Source organism: Copadichromis virginalis, linkage group LG10 (genome assembly GCF_057382275.1).
Source record: "Copadichromis virginalis isolate Kocher_CV1m ecotype Utaka linkage group LG10, C_Virginalis_male_GT1.1, whole genome shotgun sequence".
Taxonomy (NCBI): domain Eukaryota; kingdom Metazoa; phylum Chordata; class Actinopteri; order Cichliformes; family Cichlidae; genus Copadichromis; species Copadichromis virginalis.
Window position 1 is genome coordinate 18,902,228 of NC_140627.1, and position 23,981 is coordinate 18,926,208.

General features: G+C 38.0%; 1 protein-coding gene and 1 long non-coding RNA gene across 6 annotated transcripts in view; both read right to left on the reverse strand.

Moving 5' to 3' along the window:
• Positions 1-763: 763 nt before the first annotated feature.
• Positions 764-5,120, reverse strand: LOC146700267 (uncharacterized). The gene is made up of 3 exons (XR_014922533.1): positions 4,255-5,120; positions 2,178-2,337; positions 764-1,763 (listed from the first exon to the last, which is right to left on the reverse strand). It is a non-coding gene; the product is annotated as an uncharacterized LOC146700267 (long non-coding RNA).
• A 10,033-nt stretch (positions 5,121-15,153) lies between these two features.
• Positions 15,154-23,981, reverse strand: part of b3glctb (beta 3-glucosyltransferase b) — a 31,777-nt gene continuing 22,949 nt past the window's right edge. For all 5 annotated transcript variants that reach the window (XM_085470444.1, XM_085470442.1, XM_085470443.1 and 2 more), the window contains 5 exons: positions 21,296-21,395; positions 17,715-17,834; positions 16,894-17,038; positions 15,694-15,844; positions 15,154-15,410 (listed from right to left, as the gene is read on the reverse strand). In XM_085470444.1, coding sequence (XP_085326570.1) covers positions 15,710-15,844; positions 16,894-17,038; positions 17,715-17,834; positions 21,296-21,395 — 500 coding nt within the window. In that variant the 3' untranslated portion in view covers positions 15,154-15,410; positions 15,694-15,709. The remainder of the gene's footprint in view (positions 15,411-15,693; positions 15,845-16,893; positions 17,039-17,714; positions 17,835-21,295; positions 21,396-23,981) is intronic.

Consider the following 23,981-nt stretch of genomic DNA (forward strand, 5'->3'; position numbering starts at 1 on the left):
ATCACCTCCGATATCCCCAGCACTCAACACACAGTGACCAGCTGTATTTGCAGACACATATCTTAAAAAAACGGGGGGAAAAACCCACTCATAACTCTGCAGCTACAAAAATACAAGACAGAGGGAGAAACAGAGCAATGCTAAAACAACTAAAGCTGCTGCTTTTAATAAAACTTGACACAAACCACAAGACATGATTACAAAAGTGAAACTCAGCACTAGAATATCAATAAAGCAGAAACAGGAATCAAATACTCAGTGCTAAAATCACCAGAAATAAAAGTGACACACTACTAAAATAATAAAACCCAAACCCCAAAATATTCACTGAGAATCCTGGTGTCTACAACGAGAAGAGTGGGAGGGTGAGGATCACAAATAAGGAATGTGGGACATGCTGCACTGAAAAAAATAATCAGTGGCATAAACATAAAAAAATTATTGTAATCGGTTGCACGAAATTAAGTTATGTTTGGTTAACCTTAGTTTTTTATGTTATACCTGCACACATTTTTCTGGTAACACGAACATGACTTTTTTATGTTGTTGTTATGTTTTTCATTCCAGTCAAATATTTATAGAAACCACTTGTTTATCAGACATGAACTTTTTGTGTTAATTGTATTGGACTACTATGTGTTATATTGACAAGATTATTTTATGGTAAGCTTATTTTATTTTATAACAAATTTCTAATATATAATATATAATCTAATATATAAGTGAGTGTTCAATAAATAAAACTAAATTAAGGCTGATCTTACTGTATGTACTGTACACTTTCTCTTCAAAGAAATAAGCAAAACATTTTTGAACAATGACCTGTATTTTTGAAAATACTACACAGTTGTAACAATGGACTTTCAATTCAAAATATACATGGGTCATATTTGTACAATGCATCTCTTGAAAAACATTCCACAACATTCCTCAAAGTTATCTGCTGTAACCTGAATTCAACATTGTGGGGCCTTATGACATCGCGCTTATGTAAAAAATAGTTTTTTAAATGTAAGAGCCATAAGGTAATATGGCAACAGGGGTGTAATTATTAAAATGACACAAAGAAGAGACTTAAAATAACATTATAACCCACAGGCACAAAACCAAGAGACCTAAACTGATTAGTATTGGCTTGCTTCTATCACTAAACATCACAATCACTAATACTACACGATGTCTGTTTGTAGTGGTGCACCTTGGGAACAAAATTGCAAACTGGTGAAATTGGTGTAAGGCACCATTTCCATTGAGAAAAATGGACATTCAAAGTTTGAATTTTTTTTTAAAAGAGCCATGGCTTGAAAAGTGAAAACTGCAGTAATAAAGGCCCCAAGTTGAAAAGTGCCAGAAAAATAAGTTTCACCATGTACTGCAACTTTACCAGTGCTGGCTTAATGGTACATATTCGAAGAGGTAAACATGTTGTTCCCACATCATAACTGGAAAACTGTTCAATCGTACAGTCTGGTCCTGAAAACCTGGGCCTTCTTTGAAAGGCTGTTCCTTTTGAGCTCCATAACCAGTTTCTATAATACCTCGAAGGTATACTTTTCCAGTGGGTAGGTGAGGTTCAAAGTGTACATTAGTCCAAACAGCATTGCAGCTGCTAGGGTATAGTTATCCAAATCCTGCCAGACTCTCTGGCCTTCAAGAACTATCCCGATGTCCTCAGGGCTGCCATTGGCATCTCTTGACTTTATGATGTAAATTCCCATGGTTGTTTCCTTATTAGATCGTTGGATAATGGCTTCATCTGTGGCCTAGAAAATGCAGAATTCCAAAATTTAATTAAACAGAACACTGGTCAAAGAACATTATACCAAATCTTATTTCAATCTGTGTCACTATTCCAAAAAATGTTAACATTAACACATTAGGTGAACAAAAATGGATTCATTACAGCATGTGATTTGAGTCCTCAGAATGCTTAAAAAGGTAATGAAATGAAATCTCCATGCAAAGAAGCAGAATACTGTCAGAGCATAGAGAGGTGTTCAACTATGAACTCCACACATAGTTCTAATGCAGGTAAAAGAAGAAAAAAAACGCACCCATGGTAAATTGTGAAAAACCCAGGTGATTTTCAACATACTCCTGGCATAGAGTGACAAGCAGCATTTTGTTAAAATTATTATTTTCTCTAAAGTGTATACACAAATTAATTTTTTTCTTACCTGGGCCGTGGGCTCCAGAATGTTCTGAAGTCTTCTTCCTATTTGGCCTCATCGCCTTTTGAAGACCAAACTTTATTAGTTTGTCAGATAGCACATCTATCTGCGAGAGTAATCTGGACTGCAGTGGCATGGTGGTAATGCGCTTAAACTCTGCATTTATCTAAAAAGAGAAGTTGTCACATAAAAATGCTGTCAAAATCTCAAATCTTACAAGGTTACATCCACACAAAGTTGTTATTTTTTGTCATATTACTATTTATTAGCTATGGGTCCCATGTTGCTGAGCAGTTCCATAGTTGCCCTTACTTCCATACCACCCAAAGCCTGTTTGCAACCACAGCAGTTGCCTCCTTCTGGCCATTTTGCAGTTCTGCCAAATGACCCAGAAACTACATCTATTATTGTCATATACACATCAAGGTCTTTCATTAATACTTAGTTAAATTAGTTAATTTGACCTTTCCAGAAAATTTACCTTACAGAATGTGAGATAATATATGCAAATCTTCACTAGTAAATAAAATAATGTTATTAAAACCTTAACTGTAACACCTCTACGTAACAGCGCTAGAGAATTGTTCTGAAGCAACACCAATCTGCCCTTCAGCAGGGATAAGCACCATATATCGATACAGAAAAAATAAATTTAACATATTTATATTGTCTTTATTTTTATCTCTTTAAGCCCTCCTCTCAGTCTCTCTATAAATCAGTTAAAATAATTTGTTGAGTTTTTGTGTGTCTTTAACATGTTATCAGTAGATTACATTCACTGCCCCAGAACATGAAATAAAGCCCCACGTCATGCACTTCCTCTCCTAATGAGTACTGCATAGGTGTCATGCCCTAAATAAACCCACTTTAGTGAAGACACCCCCCCAACACACACACACAGAGCCCACCCCATGGCAAACTAGCTTATTTAACTGTTTAACTAAAACATTTTAGGTACAACCAGTTAACTAAATGGACACAAGTTTGTTAGTCTGTCTTCACTGAGAAAAAACAAGCGAATGTGACTGGGCACACACTGAAAAAAAGCTAATGCACATAATAGTGTCCCGCAGCTTAAGCTAGCATTATCGTTAGTTAACTTAAGGAATGACTTGTTTTTTCCATTATGTTGCTCAACAGCAATTCATGAGAAAAACTTCCCCATCTAATGGATGTTCTCTTTGTTTCCCCTCAAACATGTAGTTTTCAGTTTACCTCGACAAAGTAAAGCTCAGCACCAAACGTAAACGAAGCGAAGACAAAAAATGGCGGACCGCCACAGTGAATTTTCCCTCGCAGAACACACCCGGGGGGTGGAGTTTCAACAGAAAACATAACTAGTTTCTGTTATTTTGATATGACTGGTTTTAAAAGACTGAACATCCTTCTAAAACAAGTGAAAGGCGTGAGACTTAATTATGTTTAGACCAAAAATATAAATGATTCATGTTGGATATATTTACTGTATTTTTACTAATTTAACAACCTCATCATTGCATTAGTCGCTTTATGCTATAGCATTACGCTTACATTAGCTTGAAGCTCAAGGTCGTCATTTTATTTAATTTCTTTTTCTGGGCTTACAAACAGGACACACAACATTTAGATAACCGTTACACTGAATCTTGGGTCTGTGTTGAGTCTTCCAGCTGCTGACTACAGAAGCTAGATTGACCTTTCAGCATGTTTATAGCGGCTGTGGCTATGTGCTGGTAATGTTACCATGTGTGAGCAGTCACATTGGCAGCAGACATGTTTCAACAAACTAGTCATATCCCGGCCCTACATTAGCTTGTTTAATGGTTAAGACACTGCAGGTACCACCACTTACTACAGACACCGATGCAAGTTTGTAATAGTCTGTTAATTTAGACTGAAAGAATATACAAACAATATTAACTCACATTATATATGTTAATTACTAATTTGCTTATCGCATAATTTCGGTTACCATTAGCTAACTGGAGCCTAACATTGGCCTTTCATGGTTTTCGATAAATATCCCACATACCTGTAAAAGTCCACATATATAAAGGGTCTACACTCTTTCTCACTGGTGTGTTAGCTTTAAAATCTTATTTACCTTCAAGTGTAAAACTCCAGATGGTAGTAGATTTTCCAAAGCGAGAGACAAAAATGGCGGACAGTGCAGCCGATTTTTCCTTTCCAGGGGGCGGAGCTTGAGGATAAAACATGACTAACTTGTTTCTTTTCAACATGATTTGTTCTAAAAGAATGAATATTCTTAAGGAATATGTGAAAATTAAAAGACAAAAATATGTTTAGATGTGAAATTTAAATTAGTCATGCTGGATATATGAAGTAATTCTATGCAAATTCAACAACCACCCTATTGCATTTTTTTCAGTGTGCTCTGATGCTGTGATAATGAGTCTCTGTGGTAGCCTCCATAAGAGCAGATCCAAGCCAGCTTCTTGATGAAGAATAACACCCTGTCCCATGATGGCAATTCATGCAACACTGCACTGGGAACAGTCGGTACGACAGAAGCTAAAACACACCATACTATGTACCTCCTTATCTTAAAATGCCATGCAATCTTCTCTCCCCCTTCTGAAAATCTCAATCCTTAACAGACCTATAATTTACTCTGTGAAGAATGTTTACTTCTTATGCTAATTTTCCCTTCAGTTTTCATATCTGTGTAAAGTCATATTGACTACAGCGACTGATGTATGTGTGGAAACAATCTGAGCTTTATTCCTCTGTATCGATGTTTCACTTGGCAGCAGCTAAATGACATCTCAATGCTGCGCTTTCAATATGCGCGGTGTGAAACTCACTGGAGCGTGTCAGCCTACATTTTCAGCCTCTGAATGTTAATAAAAGACTATCCGCCCCCTTTTCAGCCAACTCGTGTTGTTTGTACAGCATGCGTTGCACAGTTTGTGTTTCACACGGATGAAGGATGTGCGACTGCATACTCAGACAGATCTGCTAGATCAGTTCAAGCCAGAATGAACGACTTGGAGTTTCATATCTCTACTGATAAGTCACAGTTCATATCCATGTCTTCCATAAAAGATTAGTGTCATCCAATTAGTATCTGGAAAATTACAAAAATATATATTTTTGTTTGTTGTGACTTATCATGTCACTGTGAAGTTAACTTTGGACCTTTTGGTTGAAAGACTACCACTTCCTCATCTTATTCTTTTAGACTGACTCATGAATAAAAATGATGGAGAGGAGGAAATGAACAACTTCCCCGTGTAGAGATTTGACACTGCCGTGAATGATCCAGAGCTCAGTATTTAAATTTAAAATATCAATCAAATTCACTGCAGTGGATGTGGTTTTTTTTGTGTGGTTTTTTTTGGTTAAAGTTTAAATCCTTCATAAACACAAACATGTTTTCTCACCTCTGTCCTTTTACGCCTTTATGCTCTTCTCCCCCTCAGTCTCACACTTTTTTCTGTTCTTTCTACACCTTGAATTTATGTAATATCCTTCGTTTGTTCTCATCTTTTCTTCTCTTACTGCTTTCATGGAGTAAAGGCACCCGGCCCCAAACCTTACTTAGTAAATTATTTGCTAGCTTATATAAAACAAACTGCTAGGAGACAAATTGGCAGAGTAAATATAGTCAAAATAAATATGGTCAATTATGCATGTTTTTTCTGTTAATTATTACATATTTGAAGATATGGAATTGGGTAAATGTTACTGAAATTAAACTGTTTTGTTTAAGAATTATACTTGTGAATGTACAAATATACCAGATTTTTACAAGACTTTTATTGTGAAATTACAGATGAAAACGGGAAAAGTTTTTAAAAATAATTTTCTTATAATTGATTGAACGACAGTTGATGCAGTTTTATCTGAGAAAAAAAAATTCTGAAAAACTGTTAAAGTCATAGCTCCATTCACTTCTGGGGGCCCCCGAGGCGTTCTTAGCCCAGACGAAAAATATAATCTCTCCAGCAGGTTCTGGGTCCACCCGGGGTCTCTGTGCTGTCTCTGACTAAATTAGGAGTCCAATGATAACAGGCAGCAGATGAGTTGCCTGGCATGGACTACATTTGTTCTTTAACCTTGTGTTGCAGATGACAGTCTGTCTCTACACAGCAACATACGTTTTTGTGCTGTGAAAACACTCCTGACAACCCCCCAATCCACCCCCCCCACGCCAAATACAGACATGGAGACACTGAAATCACACATTGTACACAATGTTTTAGGAATATGGTATAAAGGAACTGCAAAAAGGCAAAGAAGACATGCACCTACTGTTGATTTATAGCAGTAAACCGCTTATTCAAACTATCTATCAAAAATTACAGTTGTCAGAATAATTGTACATATCAAATATGTTTGGCCTGCCTTCCTTGTCCGTCGAATCCCTTCCTGTTTTGCATTGGTAACATAAGACTAACACTATTATGTCCAGTCCACTCATCCCGACTTCACAGCAGCAGGGTGTGGACACAGATGTTGAGAGAGGGTAAAGCGCCAAGCTGATGTCAACAAGAAACGTGCTGATTTATTCTGACAGTAAGCCTCAAGCAACAAAAGCACATGATGAGTTTCGGATTTCGCACAAATGCAGGTCAATGAAAAAATAGCCTAGCGTTGAAGAGCTTGACTGGCCCACTTAAAGCCCAATCTCAACCCACAGCTGGAGACATCTGGAACATCACTTCACTTCACTGTCTGACCTCAGTAATCTCTTTTGACTTAATGGGAGCAAATCCTAATAGACAGGTTTCGAAACCTTGTAGAAAATCTTGTAGAAAAAGTTTATTATGACAGAAAATGAAAAAATTAAATCCGCTCCAACAAAAAAGCCTGATAAAGTTGCAGCAATGCTATACGCTCGAAGTCTTTCTGTGAAGATTTAACATCGAGGGTCGAAAAAAATGTCAGCATGACCTTAAGTGACAAAAAGAGTGTTTCTAATAAAGTCTTTAGTATTTATTACAAATAACTGCTGCCTAATTTAAAAATGCAATCAATCTGAGTCAGTCTGTCACAGTGAGCCCAGCTCAACGTGGAATAGAAGAGTCAAATCAGCTGGTTGTATTCTGATTATAATCCACACTAGTGTCTTTACTATTTTGTAAATGTCACTATTGGCACTAGAATTTTAGAATTACTTGTTCAGATCTGTGAGGTTGTGGCTAGATTACTGTGAAAGTAGATATGTAGGTAGATATTTTGATGATTTATCACATTTAATCACTGTATTATTGGAAAAAGATTTCACGCGATTGCCAGCTTGACCCGATTCAATCATAAACCAGTAGCAGACTGACAGGAGACTGGCTCAGTTTTATTGCATTACCACGGCGTCTTGGAGCACCAAAGTTGCGCTGAAGACAGCAATTAACTGCAAGTTGTTGCACACCCGTTCCCCGTCTTCAAAGCGACCCTTTCAAAGTCAACAAGACAGCGAGATGATTGTAAATATTTCACTGTAAATCGTTTTGGTCATGCTGTGTTTCCCAGCCACTCTTGTGTGACTGTAGCATTAGTGTAAACATGTGAAAAGAGGCAATGTGCAGGGATGCCCTGTTCTGAAGCACATTACAAAACAGTGACAACAAATTGCAAGAAAATAACCAAAAAGTTGATACGCTTTGTAGAATGAAAGTAAAAACAGAATGCAATGATTTTCAAAACTCGATAAACTCATAAATCTCATTAAAATGTTTAAACTGAGAAGATGTGCCACTGTGAGAAAAAGATGGAAGAAAAGCATCTCCAAAAAGTTTACGCCTCTGCAGCATCCTCTCCTCTTTTAACTACAGTCTGTAGTCCCCCATGCCATCAGAGATGTTTTAGAACTGCGTGCTGACAACAAGCTGGATGGTCCCTCTCCTCTCTTTTGTCCATCTTTTCTAATTCCAATTTCAAATGGTCGAACCAGAGAACAGCTTTTTCCATTTTGCCTAAGCCCATTTGAAATGAACTCTGACCCAAAGAAGAGGGGACGTTTGTGGAGCATGTTCACATGTGGCATGATAGAGAGGGTGATTTCTGGGAGCCTTCCTGAGCCCACACACTGATTTCCATCACAGAATCATGTTTTTAATGCAGTACTAACTGAGGGCCTGAACATCACAGGCATCCAACACTGAGTTTTGGCCTTGTTCCTTGCAGGCAGAGATTTCTGCAGATTCTCTGAAACTTTTGACGATATTATCTTTTGCAGATAATGAGATATTCAAAATCTTTGCAATGTTAAGCGGAGGAACATTATTCCACAATTTGCAGACACATGTTTTCTGCAGATTGGCAACCCTTTGCAAATAAATGTAATTACAAACAAAACATTTCTGCAGCTGTCTCTTTTTTGTGCCACTTACTTTTCGGTTTTTTTCCCAGCATCCCAACTTTTTTGAGACAAATTGCAGTTATCAAATTTAAAATAACTTAAAATGTTTCTTTTTCTCAGTTTAAACATTTGATGTTTTCTATCATCTACATTTTACACAGCACTCCAGCTTCATGAATTTGGGGTTTATATTGAATTAGTTTGTAATTCACTGGCACAAAACACTCAAAATACACAAGCCAAACGACAGACAAAGCTAACTGCCATTAGCAAGGCAAATATTCCTCAGAGAGGACACCACCCCAAAAGAACACGTGTAACACAACAACGTAAAATAGCTCGCAGTGTCTGCAGATCTTAAAGCAAACACAAAATGGCAAAATCCACCAGCATTAAAAGCAAAGTTTGTCATCAAGACTTGATTAGCCTTTGAAAGGGATGACAGATGACTGTCTGGCAGGCAAGCGCAGAGAAAAAAATGAGTCTTTTAAGCCTTCTGAAAGCAGTTGTTGGCAGAAGAAGCACGACATGAGCATAATAACAGCTTCTAAATAAATCAGAAGCTGCATGGAAACATTTTGCAACCTTGAATAGGACGATGTGCAGAAACTGTTTTGTAAAAACTATGATGACAAACTTGTGCACTAGCTCCAACCTAATCAACTTAAATGATCCCTGTAGACCAAACAGCAACTGTGTTTACATGGATCTTTCTTAAATTCACTCAATACCATCTGTTTGTTTTCTGGACCGAGCCATTCCACATGATATTCCTGGGAATCGGCTATTTGGGGGGAAAATGCCTTATAAGATTTTAAATGTTCTGGGGTGCAATTTGTTTAAGTGTAGAAATTGTAGGCAGAAGGATTCCAGATGTGTAGTTGAAGAAAATCATAGCATAGAGAATCATATCTAGTGATATAAGATTTCATGGTCATACAGCTCGATGTCCCCACTTTATTTATGATGACTTCCTCATGACAGAAAAGAAGGGGAGCATGTGTGCATTGTGTTATGCTACACTACATTAAAGGCCTAAACTGGTTAATAAAAAGCAGGATGCAGAAAATGACGTGCTTTGAAGTTCAGATGTCCCCCTTAATGCGTCACATTCATGAGTGGTGACGTTCTCTCAGTGCAAACACCCACCTCTGTCCCACCATCAGGACATTTACCTGCATAGTTTTGATGATTCTATTTGGTGTTATTCGGCAAAGTTTAGATGTGGGACAGGCAGATTTTCTTTTCTTTTCTTTTTTCTCTCTTTAGAGATTTTCTTTTATGCATACTCTGTAGTTTGTAGATGAGTATTGTTATTTATCTGGTCTTAAATTGCAAAGACAGAAATATCTGTCTGTATATTTCAGGTCGAGTCCAAATGCATATAAGATGGAGACGTTGTTTAACTCGAAAGATGTTATTATGAAGGGTAAACTTGCAAAGGTTTGCACTTTAATTTCATCTACATTTGGACTTTGGGTAACTTTTTGATACATGTATTTACTTCTTTTCCTTTCTTTTTTTCTTTTGAAAAAAAGAAGTTGCTTATTAACTGACCTCTTTATTTTCCTCAGGAGGGTCTAATGAGAATAAATGAAGTAGAAGCTACTGGCACAAACGTGAGCAGTGTTCATAGGGCTTTCTTTTTTTCCATCTCTGCTACTTTTCTCTCTATGATGCCAGGTAAGACTGATACCTACTCTTTTTGTTTGGGTCTGTTGGGATCCTCAGCTCATATTAGCAACTGTTTTACTTGGCACACTAAGTGCAAAAAACACTAAGTGCAAAAAATTGTTCAAAAACAATGAAAAGTCATAGATGGCTGGGCTGCAGGCATGGCTTCAGGGAAGCTTCTGGTGATATCTGTAAGTAAGTGAATTCAAACTTTATGGATAAAGCAAAACTTTATTATTATTCAGTTTGGTTCAACACACTGTAGCCAGTCCTATCGGTTTTGTCCCACATTATACAACTTTACATCAGGAAAGACTGAAACACTGCATTTAACCTTAAATTATATGGAAAGAAGAAACACGCTGCCAATTCTGAAAAAGTTAGAATAGTGTGCAAAATGGAAAGAAAATCCACATATTTTTAGTCATATTATGGGGCGATCGTGGCTCAAGAGTTAGGAGTTCGCCTTGTAATCGGAAGGTTGCCGGTTCGAGCCCTGGCTCCGACAGTCTCGGTCGTTGTGTCCTTGGGCAAGACACTTCACCTGTTGCCTACTGGTGGTGGTCAGAGGGCCCGGTGGCGCCAGTGTCCGGCAGCCTCGCCTCTGTCAGTGCGCCCCAGGGTGGCTGTGGTTACAATGTAGCTTGCCACCACCAGTGTGCGAATGTGTGTGTGAATGGGTGGATGACTGGATATGTAAAGCGCTTTGGGGTCCTTAGGGACTAGTAAAGCGCTATATAAATACAGGCCATTTACCATTTATTAGAACAGAAAACATATCAAATGTTTATACAGAATGATTTTACTATTTCATGAAAATATGAGCTCATTTTGAATTTGATTAAAGCAAATCATCTCAGAAAAGTTGAGACAGGGGCAACAAAAGGCTGCAAAAGTAAGTGGTGCTAAAAAAAAAACAGCTGCTGGGACATTTTGCAACTAATTAGGTTACCTGGCAACAACTCAGCAAGGTATATGAAACAGTTTCACCAACCTGGAAAAATTATGTCTACAAATTGCAGATTTGTCTTAAAATAATAAATTGTCTGAGTTCGAAGATGTTAGGAAGCCTTCTGTTTTTACATTTTTCACAGCATCCTAACTATATTGACATGGGGATGTAAAATGCCATAAATACAAGAGGGAGAGGGAAAGCTTTTTATATGATGTTTTTAATACAACATGCTGACATCTGACCTTTGACTTATGACACTGAAACATCGCGCATTAACACTGTCTGTTTTATTATCTTTAACCATATGATTGGACTAGAATTGGCTGACAAAACTTGAGATTTTAAGATATATTCATGCAGCGTGTGATTTGTGTCTTTATGGTGTCATTGTGACGTCGTTAAAAAAATAAAAGTGCGTTGTACGGCTCTAGCTCTCTCCATGCCAGTGATGGATCTAGAACATTTTAATAGGGGAGGGGGGCATACACCTCTTCAGTGAAATAGGTGACAATCCCCTTCATGTAATTGGAGTCAACAAAATATCCAGAAAAAACACTTTAAAACTATTTATTGTACTATTATATCTTCTAAGAAAACAAAGCCAATTTTTAGGTATAATTTACACCTAAATGTGTCTGTTGTTGGTAGATGACGTTTGATATAGGGGGACCCTAAGATTATTATTAATTTTATATGGTAAGTTAATATTTAATTTGAAGGCTATAAAAGGATTTTGGATGTGTTTTAAGGACATAAAAGTTGGGGGCAGCTAGAGGACAAGCCTCTACAGCAAGGGGGCAGTTGCCCCCCTGTAGAACCCTTCATATGCTATATTACTCAATATGGTTTCTTGACCTTTGTCCAAGGGTCAACTTGGGCAAAGGTCAAGGTCAACGCTAACACTGTTTCCTGGGGTCATAAAATTGACATGGGAGTAACTGCCTCAGTGCTTCAGTTACTTGGTAAATAATCTGTTTGTGCTTGCAGTGTGGTAGAACATACTCAGTAATTGTGGACAAACCTGATTTATTACCACTTAAAACAATGATAATCAGTGCTTGCTTAATGAAAGTAATTTACTGTTTATTGATGGAAATTCCAAAAAAAAAAAAATAGTGAAGCACTGGACCTGCCGAGCAGGCCGTGTCTCATCTGCACCACTGAACGTACCCAAAGGTTTATGAAATCTACATCAGTGTCTGCATGTGTGAAAGTGCAACGGGAACACAATGATCCATTTGTGAAGTTTGCCACGTGACACCTAGAAGTCAAAGACAAACATAATGATAGGAAATGAGATGTGTGACATTGTCGCAGCCGAATCCGGATATTAACGCTGGAAATGGAACTTCTGGGAGTCAAGGAGAGCAAAGGACTCCGAAACAGTGTCTAAATCAACCAATTTTCCTCGGATGAATAACGTCAATGTGATGAATTCATTACTTCTGCAAGAATTCATGCTGAATATAAGGGTCTACCATGATACACAGCCCCCACTGTGGCCCCTGTTCCAAAAAATTACTGTCACAGTGACATGGCGCCAAGCTGCCTCTCGGGGGATTTTGGCCTCAAGGATGTGATGAGCCAGGAAAAAATAAACGGCACACAGCTTACCAACAAGCTTTGAAGGAATTTCCCCCTCAGGCTACTGAATCCACGTCCACACTATGAATAATAGCTTTGTTTGGGCGACTGCATTATTTATTCATTCATTCATGTATTATTTACCCCTTTAGTTTCATTATATGACCTTGTGAGGAATAATTTCTTCGAATCTTAAAACCAAATCTAGTTTTCCAGCAAATCTTACCAGCAGAAAAAAGAACTGTTCAATTCTGCACTTATCATAATGCCAGGTTTGGACTCTGGTTTGAGTTCAACATTTTATTTCTGTTTATTGTTATGTGTTGTTTTTCCTTCTTGCTGGTTAGTTTCATATTCTGGTTTATATTTTGTTTATTGTTGTTTTATATGTTTTGTTTTATATTTTGTTTTCCATGATTTTCCTCTCTGGTTTGGTTGTTTTATTGATAATTTGTCATCGCAGCTGATGTTAATTCCCTGAGTTTCAGATTTCCTGCCCTCTTGTGTTTCCAGTGTCTGTGTTTCTCTGTTAGATGTTAGTTACCTTTTTATTTTGATAGTCTCTCCTTTTGTGAGTTTCACTTGTGTTTTCCTTTTTTTTCGCATCTCCGATTAGTCTTGTGTTTTTAAATCCTCCCTCTGTTGTGCTCTTTGTCGTGTTGTATTGTTGGTACTCGGTTCTTCTCCTCTCGTGTGTCTTCATGTTTGGATTTTTTTACTAGATTTCAAAAATAAAGATCTGTTTATTTCACGAGTCTACATCTGGATCCGCCGCCACACATAATACAACAATTCTTAATGTCAGTAACTCAACAAAAAATAAAAAGGCTTTGTTAAATGTTCCTGAATATTTATTTCAACATTACGAAAAAACCTCAAAAGTTAATTTAAAGACATGGCAGATTTTCAGTTAACACGCCAACATTTCCACACAATGGATGAAACATTACATTTTAATTCATCTCGTCACCTCTGATGGCAACTCTTTAACTGACCCACATTCGCACAGTGCTGCCGTTCACACATCAAAAATAAAGTTCTGCTTACTTCAACTGAACCTCAGATTTTCAGATTTATTCAAAGAAAATAGACAAAAATATGCACACGTGGAATTTACTGTACAGATAAATAGTCTTCACAGTGTGCATTTCAGAATCTTTCTGTATAGTGATGACATATACAGTAATTATATGGTAATTAGTGTACTTTATGAGACTGATCTCAAATCGTCTTTTTTCAGGTTTCAGACCGAACCCCCCCCCCCCCAAAATAAATAAATAATCTAATTTTACAACACAAAGTTAACAAGTTTTCACAATCCAGGCAACAGCTAGTCTTTAACCAAGAAATAGGAAAAAATTATCATGTCCTCCAACTTTTGTCTATGCTGACCAGAAAATACGTCAAAACTGGACAAATTCACACAAATCGCTGTCCAATTTTGTGTAATAGTCTGTGGGATTTGTGGCTTTAATTTTGCCCTTTTGGACAGGTTTTCAGCTGTTCTGTGTTTGATTCCAGTTTTTCTTTGCTTTATTATTCCAAGTATATTAGTTTGACTTCTTGGTCCTTAAGCAGAAAAAGCTGATGACTGCAGTCGTCAGGCATTCTTTGGCTTTGTTGAACTTCCTCTGTTGATACCCTTCTGTTTGTTACCTGGAGTTTTCAGATGCCGAGTGTGTTTTGGACTTTTGCTTGTGACCAGAGATGGGCAGTAACATATTAACGAGTAAAGTAAGTAAAGTAAAGTAACGAGTAAAGAGGTGACAATAGAGTTGAGAGTGACGGGACTTAGTGCTGCGGAATCTTTGATTTTATTCATTTTTTGCTGTTTTACTTGCATCTATCTGAAAAAGCGAGTGTAAACACAAAACATTATTTTTATTTTATATGCTGGAATATGCAGAAAATAGGTTTAAATGTTAAACAAATTTCTTCAAGTCAAAGACTGTTGCATATAATTTAATTTTTGTCTGATGCAATGTGCATAAAGTCAAAAGATTAAAACTAATAAAAAGTTTTAAAAACAGACTTTTTCATTTGATTACATTTTATATGATGGATTATGCAGAAATAAATAGAATTGGGCAGAAAGGTCTAGTGCTTTATTATGTTTTTTTTTTTTTAAAGTAACTAAATAATAAAGTAACTCATTACTTTTGAAAATAAGTAATCAGTAAAGTAACAGGATTACATTCTTGGAGAAGTTTTTTTTTCAACTAATTACTATTTTTAAGTAACTTGACCAACACTGCTTGTGACCTATTAATATTTTGTTTGTTTACTTTGTCCGACTCTGGATCCTAATTCTGCAAAATATCACATGTTGGGCAAATTCCTCCTCACTTTACCATCATCACAAAGTGCATTCATCAAACTTTTAGTCTGAAGTCCATTACTCACAGAGTGCGTTGCAAATAAACAATGGTTAAATGTCCAGATTCAAACGTGTCGCATAATGTATATATATAGCATGTCGAATGCGTTGCGTTTTTGCTGAAAATTTGTCCTACAAAAAAAAACGTACAGTGAAAAACAGAAGTCAACATCAAGCAATGATGAGCCGACCCTTTTCTAAAGAAGAAAAGGAAGACACTAAGAATTTGGTTCAATCCACGTCTTACAAGAAGGCAGCAGCAGGGAGAATTTCATGCTTTGATCCAGGAGTTGAAGCTGTATCACCACCACTTTCGTACATTTCGAGCTCTTGTTGGCAGAGTTGAAACTGTGGAGGTAGAGAAATAATATCAATGAGCTGAATGACCCACAGCAGCGACTAGCTTTGTGTCTGAGGTAAAATAGTATTATTTTACTCCTTGGACCAGTGTGTGTACTGAGCTACGGAGCATTTGTTGCCAAATGCAGCGGTGGGATTCGTCAGATCTGTTTATTGGGATCTCAAAAGTCTACACACCAATGTCAAAACAAATGTGGCAAATTCCCCACATTATCTGGATGTTACAGCAGCCTTAACAGTGGTTACTGATTCTTGTCTACGACATACTTACTGCATAAACACAGTTTCTACAGTTCATCTCGTGGTCGCGTGTCCTGCAGCCAGTATCTGTAGACAGCCACGGGATCTACATTCCAGTGCTTGTGGAAGGAGATGGCGTGCTGCGTGGAGATCATTTCCTCGGAGTAGTCATCTGGTCGGGCCTGAAATATCAAGGACAAGCGGTTTGTCTGTCTGTGCGTGTGCCCCGCACGCCTATCCACAGAACAAGGATATCTGTATTATCTCAAAGAGCCAGCAGTAAACGCATAATCATAAGTTAAACTATAATTAACAGGCAGAAAACACAAGAATAAAATTCAAAAAGCCCCACCAGTTTAATTACAAAGCTGCAAGCTTCTGGGACAAAATGATTAATGTCTCAATTATTTTTCTACGTGGTAAACAGATTGTTTCTCTCGGGTTGCGAGGTTCAGCACTCTGTTAGGAAAGCAGAACTACATGGCATTCTCTGGGTCTCTCTAATTGACCTTCATTTAAACAAGGCAAACAGGAAGAGAGTATCACACTCTGCATCATCTGGTCCTAAGTAAAGGTTAATGTCTTCATTAACACTTGGGGCAATTTGGGCTCATTTAAGTGGCGTCTCTGTGCATTTAATCAAGGTGTGAGTCACTTCGCAAAAGCAAGAAAACAAAGACAGAAATGGTTTGAAAGGCTCTTCTTCTATTCTCCTACCCACACGTCTTAAACTTTAGCACTTTGGATTTATTTTTACTAAACAGCCTCATATTAAATTGGTGCTCCAGTAAATGAAAACATTACAATAGATTTTAAGTTCATAAGCAGCTGCTCTTAAAAAAACGATTCCTATTTAAGTCAAGCAGATATTTACTGTTTAATTAAAACTTCATGCTTTACATCTGTCACACATTTTCTGTGTTCAGCTGACCTGCTTAAACAGACCAAATTAATTTACGCATTGCTTTCCCAGGAAGTTTTAGACCCATTTCTGTAATATACTTACATATCTATATTATTGCTAATATATATTGTAATATATCTATATCACTAAAGCACTTCTGGATGGATGCAAACTGCATTTCGTTGCCCTGTACCTGTGCATGTGCAATGACAATAAAGTTGAATTCTATTCTATTCTATTTTACAACTCTCATAAAAATAAAAACAACGTCATCAAGAGAGCTGTTCACCGTGACAAGAACACGTGCGTGTGTGTGTTGCTCTCTACCTGGTGGAATAGTGGACTGTGTGTAATGGGAACACCGAGCGTAGTGAAGCACCTGCCCAGCACCATGTCATCAGGAGCATCATCGCTGTAGCAACCACAACTACTGGAAAGTAGCCTGGACACCGCCGTCCTGCTGAGCACCATCCTTCACACACACACACACAGACACACACACACACACACACACACACACACGGTGTTCAGTGTGTAGCGCTCCCTCTGTTATGTTCTTACTATGTAGGCATATTAGGTATGTATACATTAACCCCTCCAAAAACTATTTTTATTTTAGTCATCAGTTAAAGATTTTCAACAAGAACAAATGTGCAAAAAACATTTGACTGGATTACATAATGCACAGAAGAATGTGGTTATATTATTATCAGTATTTAATTCAAAGCTGACATGAAAACTGCAAGGAAAGCCAAAGGTTTTGGGACAAACCCCGTGTAAGAAGCATAGAGTTTGTATTGCAACATTTATTTTTGCTTTATTGCAACACTGGTAAATCCTCACACAGCCTAACAGCTTTAACTCCCTTTTACTATGGTCTGGCTCTTTTAATGCAAATTGAGACCAAAGCCAACGGAGAAGTACAATGTAACAGAAAAAAAATTACTGGTTCCAGCTAATATGGGCCTTGATGCCATGCCTTGCTTGTATCTGATTGTAGCTATGTAATAGCTAAGGTACAACTATTGCCTCTAATGTTAAATAAAGAAAAATCAGTAATGTTCAAATTTTCACACAAGGTTTTGCATGTTTTGGCTCAACAATCATTAACACCGACAACCCAAAAATATCATCTGACCCAGCCTCACCCTCCTCCTCCGGTGGTGTAGCTGTATCCCTTCTGGGTCAAGCCATAGCCATATCTTTCCCCCAGGCTCACTGCTTCCTTTGGGTCATAGCAACGCAGCAACTGTCTCAACCGGGGTAAACTGTTGGTGGACCAAGAGAGAGAAAGTTTGCATAGCATACGTAGTACCTACATGCCTACAATAAAATATTAGTTATGTCCATGTCTCATCTCCAGTCCCCTTTTCCCTCTGTATGTTTTTACAGTGTCCGTGTTCCTCGTCCGTCCGTCACGTTAAGTCCACATCTACGTCTGTCGTGTGTTTCACGTCTATGTCTATGTCGTCAGGCTCGCATTGCCATGTCTGCGTCTCGTTATGTTTCCTGTTTTATTTTGAAGAGGTCTGTCCCATGTTCATTGAGTTTAGTTTCCCTCTCCCTGTCGCGTCATTATGTTCATTCCAATTAGCTGTGTTCCACGTGTGTTTCCTTTCTCCTCGTCTGCCTCGTATGTATTTATGTAGTCTGCTGTCATGCATTCATTGTCAGGTCGTCTGTTGTTTCAAGCCATGTTTCCGGGTTTCATGTATCCATGTCCTGGTTTGTTCATGTCAAAGTTTTTCATGCTCTATTTTAGTTTACCCAGTTTAGGTTAATGCTTAGTTTTGCATCGGTTTGCCTTGCCCTTTGTCTGTACCTTTTCATCAGCCTTATAAAACAGCTCGCCTTTTGTTAAATCAAATTACGTTCCATGTTCCATTGTGTGTGCGTTTGGGTCCACTATTCAAAGGCCACGCAGTGTGCTTCAGCCAGATTGTGACATTGTGGAAGTTAATCTTAGTAACAACAAGTAACAACATTATGATATAAGGATCAATTGAAAGGCAGCAACCCAAACAGACATGTTTTCTATGCTACAGTATACATTAGAGGTGGGAATCACTATACATCCCACGATACGATATTCTCACAATACTTAACGCACGATACGATATTATTGCAATTTTTTAAAATATTTTGCGATATTCAGATTCTGTACATAAAGGTAAACTTTATCAATATTCATTTTATCTAATATCAAAGTCTCCCACTCAGTCTTTCTCTCATTTCAGTCAGTTTTATTGTTGACAAACTGAACGGTTTGTATTACAGTCTAGTCCAACTTAACTGAATGTAACCATCTGGTACAATTATAGCTATTCTGAACTAAGCAATTTATGAAAACTGCAGCCCATTCAGCAATTGAAGAATTTGAAAGTAAATTAAAACAAAATATAATTTTACATTAAATAAAAAAGTTTTAAACTTAATTAAAATAAAACATGTCTTAAATTAAAATAAGTAAACTCTTATGTTTATTGCTGCCATAAAAAAAGTTAAACACATTTGGACAGTGAAGGAATGTCAGGATTCTTGCTCAGAAAAAGTCTCTGAAGTCAGAGCACAAAAACCTTTTTTGTAACAAAATATCGATTTCTGCTGTCCTTTTATCGATACATTATTAGCAAACAAAATATCACGATACTACACAGAATCGATTTTTTCCCCCACTCCTAGTATACATATACACTATAAATAGAAAAAAGTACTGGGCCAGTTTTTTGCTCATGCCAGAGGATGTTTGGAGCCCTGCAGTTATTGAGTGTCGGAGACCACAGCGTTCGATGAGTCTGCACTGTAACTTTACGTGGTTTCTGCTACGGCTGAGCTGCTGTGGTTCCTGATTACTTGCATTTTGCAATAATAGTATTTACAGTTGATTGTGGATTACCTAAGAGGCAAGAAATGCCCCACACTGACTTTTTTCAACTGTGGCATCCTATTTTAAGGCGTGACGCTCAAATCCAGTGTGCAGGGCTACATGTTTGATTTTATACAACAGTGTAAATGATACTAAAAACAGTTGAATTGAAACATTAGACATTAGACATTAGACATTGTGGCCATATATTCAGGATAGGAGGATACACAAGATTAACATTGGGGACTTTTTTGCAAACTTCACTACAATACTTCTTTTTTTTTGCATTTCATATTAAATATGCAGATTAGAATGAAAAAGTACATTATAAACCTTTTTATAAACAACTTTCATGATTATAGTTACTGGCTGACTGGCTGTAGCTTTTTATTTTATTCATAACATTGTATTGTGATATATATGGGCTCAAAATGTGGTCATAAATATTTTGTACTTGTAAAAAAGATTTGTATGTGTAAAAAAGATTTGTGTGTGCGTAAAAAAGATTTGTATGTGTAAAAAGAATTTGTGTGTGCGTAAAAAAGATTTGTGTGTGCGTAAAAAAGATTTGTATGTGTAAAAAAGATTTGTGTGTGCGTAAAAAAGATTTGTATGTGTAAAAAGAATTTGTGTGTGCGTAAAAAAGATTTGTATGTGTAAAAAAGATTTGTGTGTGCGTAAAAAAGATTTGTATGTGTAAAAAAGATTTGTGCGTGCGTAAAAAAGATTTGTGTGTGGACTTAGAAAAAAAAACCCTGCAAGTTACAAGTACGGATTTTGACCCTATTTTTCTTCCTTTCATCTGATTGGTCAATGTCATGTCAATCACAAATGTAACAATCCAATCAGAGAACAGATGGGTTTGGCTGTCGGGGGGCGCTTTTTTGAACTGCAGGTCCTTGAAGGGTGATACAGTTTGAAGCTGGAGGATCGCTATATAAATATCCGATAGCAGCTAGGTCCCCTAACTTTCAGTAGCTGTTGAAAGGAAAAAGTTGTGGTATATCAGTGGCTAGAAATACCATTATTACTTTAGGATTAGTTTAACACAAAGTCAGGGCTGACCCAGGACCATTGCTGTGAGTCACAGTGCGCAGCATAAAAGTCCTTTCACATCGGACGCAGGATGTGCTGCTAATGCTAACTGCTAACTAAAAGCAAAGGATCCAGAATTTGTTACGCTGGCTGCTGGGCTCTGTGGGTTTTTGCAGCAGCTCTACCTGTACTAGATGCACCTGCTCCTTGTCTTTTCTATCTCTGACTTTATGTCCTCTACAAGAGTTTATTTTTTTTGCTGGTTCTTCAAATGTTCAATAAAAACATGTATGCTAATTCATAACGAAGAAAGCTTTGTAATGAAGACTGTCATTTCCAAAACACTGCCCGCCCCCACCCTGCGGTCCGCAGCGCTGTTGAAAAGGCTGTGGAAGTCCCTGTATTAAACACGTAGACCTGTGACACAAAAATCACCAAACTCGGACGACCACAGACTGTTTTCCTTCGTGGTGATGAAGGAAAACGCTGGGTTGGCATGTAAAAGGGCATTTATTCCCTTCAAAGACCTGCAGTTCAAAAAAAGCGCCCCTCGACAGCCAAACCCATCTGTTCTCTGGTTGGATTGTTACATTTGTGATTGACATGACATTGACCAATCAGATGAAAGGAAGAAAAATAGGGTCAAAATCCGTACTTGTAACTTGCAGGGGTTTTTTTTTCTAAGTCCACACACAAATCTTTTTTACGCACACACAAATCTTTTTTACAAGTACAAAATATTTATGACCACATTTTGAGCCCATAGATATATCAATGTATTAATTTCTGTGTGTGTTAAATAAAGAGAAAAAATATTTTCCAGCTTACCTGATGAGAGTATCATCATCAACGATGAGCAGCCAATCGGCTTTCGGCACAGCTTTGCCTAAAAACCGCCTCAAGATTGCAAACGTCTTCCCACAGTGTCCTTTAGGGGAATAAAATATACAGAAGAAAATGTGAAAAAGATTCAACATCACATTCAATAACAGCTCGAGCTGATTTATTTTGGTTGATAATCATGTCAAGGTCATGACCTTTGGATGAGCTGTCCTCTCTTAGTGCACTTGTTAATGTTGTGTTTCAATAAAATGGAAGAAAATGTTTACAAAATGATAAAAAATGGGGAGAATTGGAAGAATGAGCAAAAGCACCTGCATGTGTGTGAAATGACAAAGTAGAGCCAAGAAAAGGTTGTGGACAAAGTGCAAGAGGAGAAAGCATAGATATGAGGAATAGATGGATGTGCAACTCCCTTCCATGTGAATGGACTTCAAGTAAAGCACAAAGGTGCATCTCAGACAAGAGTGATATCATTAGAGAGATAAAACTGGTGTCCGTGTCTTTTTCACAGAAGCTCTGTTTAGTATTTTTTGCTCGAGCGCCTATTATGACAAAGATTAGGTGACATACACACTTCTTTTCACCGCTAACAGCCAGTTAACTGATTAAATCAGACTGTCTTTTGATTTGTCTGCTCATAGACTGACTGTGGTGCACTTCAAATGTGTAAGGACAGGAAATATGGAGCTCGATACTTCAGTCCTCAGGAAAGGAGCTATTACATCCTGTGATTAGCCAGCTGTGCAGAGGTGAGCCAGGGACCAGGAGCTTTAAATTTTCCTTCATTAACTTTAACACTTGCAGCTTTTATGCCTGCAGCTCAGGGCAACATTGTGCTCCAGTATCCCCAAATGTGTTCCATGTTTCACTGAGCATGATCAGACGACACTTGCATAAATGCTGATACAAATCAGGCACAATGTTTGCCATATTTCTCAGCATACCAGCATCTCCTAAATAGTACGAAACATAAAGTGCATTTTTGGCTTATGACCAACTCTGCCTTTCTTATTGTCATGTAGGTAGTTTCGTGATGACTTTATTAATGCATATTCTGGAGTGTCTACACAATCTGACTAGTCTTCCCAACAATTTTAAGCTACAAATGATCTTCATCTGACCTCTGACAGGGGACACATCTCTGTGCTTGTTCGAGCAGACCTCAGCGCAGCATTCAATACCAATGACCCCAATATGTGACCACAGAGATTAGAACACAACATAGATTCATAGCTATCTGATAGATTCCAATTTGTTCATGTAAACGGGGAGTTTTCCTAAAAGCCGGATCCGTACACTATATTGCTATTATATATTTGTCTGCTGTCACATGCATATGAACTTGACAACCCATTCTTAATCCATAGGGTTTACTATGATGCCGGCCCACCCTTTGGAGATATAATAGCTTTAACACTTCTGGGAAGGCTTTTCACAAAGTTTAAAAGTTTGGTTATTGGACTTTAAGTGATGTACAGTTGTGTTCAAAATAATAGCAGTCCAATGTGACTAACCAGAGTTGTGGTAAATGGCCTGTATTTGTACAGGGAGTGCAGAATTATTAGGCAAATGAGTATTTTGTCCACATCATCCTCTTCATGCATGTTGTCTTACTCCAAGCTGTATAGGCTCGAAAGCCTACTACCAATTAAGCATATTAGGTGATGTGCATCTCTGTAATGAGAAGGGGTGTGGTCTAATGACATCAACACCCTATATCAGGTGTGCATAATTATTAGGCAACGTCCTTTCCTTTGGCAAAATGGGTCAAAAGAAGGACTTGACAGGCTCAGAAAAGTCAAAAATAGTGAGATATCTTGCAGAGGGATGCAGCAGTCTCAAAATTGCTTCTGAAGCGTGATCATCGAACAATCAAGCATTTCATTCAAAATAGTCAACAGGGTCGCAAGAAGCGTGTGGAAAAACCAAGGCACAAAATAACTGCCCATGAACTGAGAAAAGTCAAGCGTGCAGCTGCCAAGATGACACTTGCCACCAGTTTGGCCATATTTCAAAGCTGCAACATCACTGGAGTGCCCAAAAGCACAAGGTGTGCAATACTCAGAGACATGGCCAAGGTAAGAAAGGCTGAAAGACGACCACCACTGAACAAGACACACAAGCTGAAACGTCAAGACTGGGCCAAGAAATATCTCACGACTGGTTTTTCTAAGGTTTTATGGACTGATGAAATGAGAGTGAGTCTTGATGGGCCAGATGGATGGGCCCGTGGCTGGATTGATAAAGGGCAGAGAGCTCCAGTCCGACTCAGACGCCAGCAAGGTGGAGGTGGAGTACTGGTTTGGGCTGGTATCATCAAAGATGAGCTTGTGGGGCCTTTTCGGGTTGAGGATGGAGTCAAGCTCAACTCCCAGTCCTACTGCCAGTTTCTGGAAGACACCTTGTTCAAGCAGTGGTACAGGAAGAAGTCTGCATCCTTCAAGAAAAACATGATTTTCATGCAGGACAATGCTCCATCACACGCGTCCAAGTACTCCACAGCGTGGCTGGCAAGAAAGGGTATAAAAGAAGAAAAACTAATGACATGGCCTCCTTGTTCACCTGATCTGAACCCCATTGAGAACCTGTGGTCCATCATCAAATGTGAGATTTACAAGGAGGGAAAACAGTACACCTCTCTGAACAGTGTCTGGGAGGCTGTGGTTGCTGC